The sequence below is a fragment of the Dunckerocampus dactyliophorus genome, chromosome 15, assembly GCF_027744805.1.
Source record: "Dunckerocampus dactyliophorus isolate RoL2022-P2 chromosome 15, RoL_Ddac_1.1, whole genome shotgun sequence".
In the NCBI taxonomy this organism is placed as follows: domain Eukaryota; kingdom Metazoa; phylum Chordata; class Actinopteri; order Syngnathiformes; family Syngnathidae; genus Dunckerocampus; species Dunckerocampus dactyliophorus.
Genome location: NC_072833.1, coordinates 26296512 through 26302899, shown reverse-complemented (window position 1 = coordinate 26302899; position 6388 = coordinate 26296512). Strand labels below are relative to the sequence as shown.

Here is a 6388-nt window from a genome sequence, read left to right as displayed (position 1 = left end):
TGCTATCCTGTTTGTGTCCACTAGAGGGCGACATTTCTTTACAGGCCTCCTCGTCTGCGCAGCCTCGCGAATGGCGTCATGACGTAGGAATTGCGTCACCCCTGCGCGGTGCGAACCAGGAAGTGGCGCAGTGCCGGAAAATGTTTACGTTTAGTTTAACCTTCATTCGCCAGTAAGTGTATTTTAATCCAAATCTCACAGCTACTATGTGGATATATGAATGGATGTGTCCATTTTAATTAAGCATTTCTGCATTTGTCGAATGTTTTTTTCCATGTATTGACAGTGGAGAAACGCAGTACAACAAGGACAAGCTATTGCAAGGTATTTGTATTTGTGAGTCTTATTTACTTGTGTGTGTGTAATCGTAATAATAAAAGGTTAGATGTTTACAGTGCTGTACTATGACATGATGTTGAATATAGCAATGTATACAGTATGACATGATGTTGAATATAGCAATGTATACAGTATGACATGATATTTAATCTTATTTTATCTTAACATAGCATGATGTACTGTATATTCTCGGGGTTTTTCCGGGTGTTTGTGTTCCAGGCCAAGGTGTGGACACCCCGCTATCAGATACGGGTGTACGGCAGGCTGAGGCCGTTGGTCGATACCTGGCAGACGTTCCATTAAGCGAGGCGTACGCCAGTAACCTCCAGCGGGCCGTCCAGGTATCTTAACCCTTTTTAACCTTTGTCGTCATACTACATTTAATGATAAGAATAATAACACTTGTGACATATTATATAAGACTTATGATCTTTATTTCCCACACGAGACAGCTGAACTCATCCTGGCTAACAACACGTGCTCTTCTGGCGTGGAGCTGCTGTTGGAGCCTTTGCTAGCGGAGAGGGTGAGGCCTGTTGGCCCGAAGCTAACGTTAGCATATTGTCATGAGCGTCTTCCTCTTGAGTTGCCGCGTCGTCGTTTCTTTCCAGGGTTTTGGTGTCGCCGAGGGGCGTCCTAAAGAGGAGCTGAAGAACATGGCCAATGCTGCCGGACAGTCGTGCCGAGATTTTACGCCCCCTGGAGGAGAGACTTTGGAGCAGGTGAGTAGGGCTCACTGGTGCCAACTCCTCAGTAAGAAAAGTAGCTATTGGCTGTCCTAGAAGTCGCTGGATGACACCATTGGCTAATTTGCATATGATGTTCAAGATTGAAGAGTTTTATTGTCATATGCACAGTAAAACAGGTAGTTCTGCTATGCATGAAATTCTTGTTCTGTTCATTCTTCCAAAAAAACAAAGAAAAACACATGAAAAAGAATAAGAACATCAGAAACATAAATACCAATAAATTAAGCAACAACAACAGAAGAGACATAAATACAAATAAATAAATAAATAAATAAATAAAGTGCTGTGAGTGTGTGCGTGTGTTGCGTGCGGCATGTGCGAGTGCTTCGTTGAGGAGCCTGATGGCCTGTGGGTAAAAGCTGTTTGCCAGCCTTGTGGTCCTGGACTTCAAACTCCTGTAGCGTCTGCCTGACGGTAGGAGTGTGAATAATGAGTGTTGTGGATGTGTGCTGTCCTTGATGAGGTTGTGTGTTCTGTGTAGGACTCTAGTTTTATAAATGTCTTGCAGTGAGGGGAGGGCTGCCCCAACAATGTTCTGTGAGGTCTTGATCACCCGCTGGAGTGCCTTCCTATCACGTGTTGTACAGTTACCGTACCAAACAGTGATGGAGGCGGTAAGGACACTTTCCATAGTGCATCTGTAGAAGCAACTCAGGATTGTGGTGGACATGCCAAATTTCCTCAGTCTTCTCAGGAAGTAGAGTCTCCTTTGGGACTTCTTCAGAATTTGTTGGGTGTTGTGAGACCAGGTGAGGTCCTCGCTGATGTGTGTGCCAAGGAACTTGAAGGTTTTCACCCTCTCCACCTCAGTCTCATCAATAAACGGGTCTATGCGGCTCCTTTTCCCTTGTTCTTGGGTCGATGATCATCTCTTTAGTCTTATCTGTATTGAGAAGGAGATTGTTATCACGACACCAAGCTATGAGGTCCGCCACCTCTCTTCTGTATGATGTTTCAACACCACCAGTGATCAGGCCGATGACTGTAGTGTCATCCGCAAATGTAATGATGCTGGTGTTGTTCTGGGAGGCCACGCAATCGTAGGTGAAGAGCGTGTAGAGGAGCGGACTCAGCACACAACCCTGTGGGGTCCCAGTGCTCACAATTCTTGAGCTGGATGTGCGATTGTGGACTCTGACTGACTGGGGCCTGCCTGTTAGAAAGTTAAACACCCAGTTACAGAGGGAGGGTGACAGGCCAAGTGTGAGGAGCTTATTTGTGAGTTTGTGGGGGCTGACTGTATTAAAAGCAGAGCTATAGTCTATAAATAGGATTCTGACATATGTGTCCTGGCCCTGTAGGTGAGAAAGGGCTGTGTAGATGGCAGTGTTGACTGCATCATCCGTGGACCGGTTCTGGCGATATGCAAACTGTAGAGGGTCCACAGTTGCCGGGATGCTCTTTTTGATGTGGGTCATGACTATCCTTTCAAAGCACTTCATAACAATAGGAGTGAGTGCTATAGGGCGATAGTCATTCAAGCAGGTCACGTTGCTCTTCTTGGGTACGGGCACTATGGTGGTGGACTTAAAGCAGGTCGGTACAGATGCTTGTGCAAGCGACAGGTTAAATATGTCAGCAAGCACATCAGCTAGCTCTGATGAGCAAACCCGAAGTGCACGTCCTGAGATGTTGTCCGGGCCTGCTGCTTTTCGTGGGTTTGTTTTGTTCAGAACCCTGCGCACATCAGCTGATGTTACCATGAGAGGTGAGTCCTGTGTGCTCCCCAGGTTCAGCCACCCTCTCTGCTCATCAGGAGTTTGGGAGTCAAAGCGGGCATAGAACTCATTCAGCTCATCTGGAAGTGTGGTTTGGCTGGACGTGGCTACGCTACTCCGCTGTCGATAGTCTGTGATGTGCTGGAGCCCCGCCCACATGCGCCGAGGGTCTGAGGTGGAATAGTAGCCCTCCAGCTTCTGTCTGTACTGTCTTTTGGCCTCTCGTATGGACCTCCTCAGGTCATATCTGATGTAGGAGGTACTGTAGGAAAAAAGCATAACCTCGTAGGGGAGACAAAAAAGTGTATAAAAACACCTTCATTATGTTTAGAAGTACAAATAAAGCAGACTCATAGTTTGTTCATTTAAAATTGGCCATCACTTCATAAAAATAAAATAATTTTAATCTTTTATCTCGGCCAGCGCCTCTCAAAGTGAGGTAACGACTAGTACATTTTAGATCCACCTCTGGAAAACAGGGCAAGATCCACCCCGGTGGCATCGCGTAGAAGACGTCTCAGCAACACCCGCTGCTGCTCAGTGAGAAACACAAACTGCAGATGAATACGTGCTTTTGCTTTGAAGTCCCCAAATACCAGAAAACTCTGGGACACCAGAAAAAGTAGCTAGATCTGTCTCCAGGCGCTTTTGAGATAATATGTTGCCAAGTGGGTTTGGAATCTCGCCAGATGTAGCGACAAAGTTGCCAAGTTGGAAGGGTGTCGATCCAGATCGATAGTGAAATATCGATACTTCCGATAGCAACTCTTCATGCTGTAAAATCGATACTGAAATCAAAATCTTGCTAGTTTTGATACTTCAGTCATTTTAGGTAATTTTTGCTGCAAGTGTTCCAAAATGGAGCCATGTGTCAATTCTGCATCGTTTTCATTCATCTTCTTTAGAAGTAATGATTTAATGGTTTTACTTAATTATTATTTTACTTCAATTTTATTTTACTTATTATTTTATTGTTTAAAATACAATTTTCACGTATTTTATATGATTTTGTCCTGTTTTTGTGTTGTTGTATATTAGCTTGTCTATATTGTAAATCAGCCCGCTACCTTAATATAAGTCAGGGTTTAAAATAAATCATTATAATAAATAAGTATTATATAAATAAATATAAATAATATAAAGTATAATAAAATATATAAATATAATTAAATATATTTAATAGATCTATATCATCAATATAAATATATAATACATTTATTAGTTATTTTAAACTATTTAATAACAAATATAATTATTTATTAATATAAGTGATACACTCTAATCGTAATTATAATTTTATAATTATTAAGTATCTAATACGTGTGTGTGTCTATATCGGTATTGGATCGGTATCGTTGATACCGGCCTGAATTTTATTCAATATCTAAATCAGATATCATCACGTGAACAGCCCTCAACAAGCGCAAGGGATTATTGTGACCACGCCCCCAACAAACATACATTTCTGATTGGTGGAGAAGCGCTCAATTGTTGCTCCCACCAATCAGAAGCGGTGACTCGTTTTTGCAGTCACTTCATTTGCTAGGCTGCGTTCTGACCTGCCCTCTCACCTTATTGGTGGAAAAGCTTTGGGGGTGGGGCTTGTGGTTACATTTGAATGAAATGTTTTTCAGAAGTTTGCCTTTATTAAGATGTATTAATGTTTGTGTAACAAATGCATACATTTATTATGTTATTACATCATATTTATTTATTTGTTAAAATGCACAAATAACTGCTGTGAAGAGCCATAGAAAGCTGATGGTATAGAAGTAGATACGATAGAACACAGATAGATGTCAAGCTTCTTTTTTCCTTCCAGGTGAAGCTGCGATTCCAAAAATTCCTGACTCTCATTTTTGCGAAGATGCAGGAGGTGCAGGGCTGGGGGTCGCCCACAGCCGCCTCAGATGACGCTCCCTCTGGCCCGGCGGAGGAAGGCATGCGGGGGTCTTCGGCCCACGTGCTGGTGGTCAGCCACGGCGCCTACATCCGCGTGGCCGTCCGTCACCTGGTGGAGGACCTGAAGTGCTCGCTGCCCGCTGCCTCCAAGATGTCTCAGCTGCTGTCCCCGTGTCCCAACACGGGCATCAGCCGCTTTGTCCTCACCCTCGCCGCCTCCTCTTCCGGGCCCGTCCTCCACGACGCTCGCTGCATTTTCGCCAACAGGAAGGACCACCTGGAAACGCTCGCGACCGACGTCTAGCGTTGACGGGAAGTGTTCCAGCATTGCACAGGGTAACAATTCATCATCTTATTTATTGATCTGTGACGCTTTATCGCAACCAAGTCAAGTTTACGGAGCATGGCAACAACATTGCATCATCGTGTGTACGTACATGCCAAATAGCAACATACTACACCATGATGAATACATGATATATCAGAATATACAATAAACAGTGTAAATCAAGAAAACATAGGGACAAAAAGTCACCACGAAATATCTGTGGATGTCTCACTCTTTGTTTTTCCGGGTCAGTTTTTGTAGCTTTATTGCCATCATTGCATTTCATGAAATCTGACGATGCCAATAAAGTTGATGGAACTTACAAAAAAAAACAAAAAGAGTGAAACATCCATAGATGATTTACTTTTATGTTTTCAGCAAACTCCATTTCACTTGAAGGTGTGTACTTAGTGCGTACTGTATAAATAAATTCATGACAAATACTCACTGAGTGTTGAAGGAAATGCATAATAATACTACAAGAGTGATGAACAATACTGCTGTCGTGGAGCACAAATAAATGCACGATTGGTCAAGAAAGCACAAAGGACAAAACGTCACAATAAAACATCTAGGGATGTCTCACTCTTTTTTTTCATTTATTGCCATCATTGAATATTTGTCTTTATTTTTTTTACTATTATTGTCACAATCTAATGGCAATAAACTTACAAAAAAAAAGAAAATTAATTAAAAAAAAAAACGAGTGAGACGTCCATAGACGTTTTAGGTGATTTAACCCGATGTTGTCTTGACCAATCGATTTGTGTTATTCTTATTACTGTATTATTTTTGATATTATCTTAATGGGCATCCAACTGCATTTCACCTCAAGGTGTGTACATAGTACTTTATGTACTACATACTAAAATAATGGTGACTAATGCTGCTGCGTTTGAACTCAACATGTTTATTTGGTTACCTTTGTGAATTTATTTGTTCCATACATTCAATCATATATACTCGTGATATACTGAATGTGTACACATGACCTGTATAAATACCATAAATAAAGAATGTATTTAAATAAATAAATATGAACAGATGTGTTCTTTGTGGGTTTTGAAGGTCAAGAAAAAGCATAATGAATGAATATTTACAATCATATTTACATGAAATAGTTGAGGTGACATTTGATTAGGCACACCAGCGACTTATTTGCATATACTACTTTATGATGCAGTATTCCGGGGTACTTTTGTAGCAAGATTGGATACAGTTATTGCTTTAGAGATGCTGCAGGTGTGCCTAATGATGCACATTATGTCTAAAGAAACGTAACAATGAAGACTTATCTATCTTTATATAATATGTATATTATTTCTTAGTAATAAATACATGCATGTACATGA

The 6388-nt window shown here is 41.5% G+C and overlaps 1 protein-coding gene across 3 annotated transcripts; it reads left to right on the top strand.

The window, feature by feature from the left end:
• The first annotated feature begins 89 nt into the window (after positions 1–89).
• tigarb (TP53 induced glycolysis regulatory phosphatase b) lies at positions 90–6052 on the top strand. 3 transcript variants are annotated; one of them, XM_054753838.1, is made up of 6 exons: positions 90–172; positions 287–324; positions 559–680; positions 788–865; positions 951–1061; positions 4680–6052. In XM_054753838.1, exons 1-6 carry the CDS (start codon positions 141–143, stop codon positions 5010–5012), a joined length of 714 nt encoding a protein of 237 aa, XP_054609813.1. In that variant the 5' UTR covers positions 90–140; the 3' UTR covers positions 5013–6052. The 3 variants fall into 3 exon arrangements, with proteins under 3 accessions (XP_054609813.1, XP_054609812.1, XP_054609811.1); XM_054753837.1 differs by having other exon boundaries at positions 4674–6052; XM_054753836.1 differs by having other exon boundaries at positions 4629–6052.
• The last annotated feature ends 336 nt before the right edge of the window (positions 6053–6388 follow it).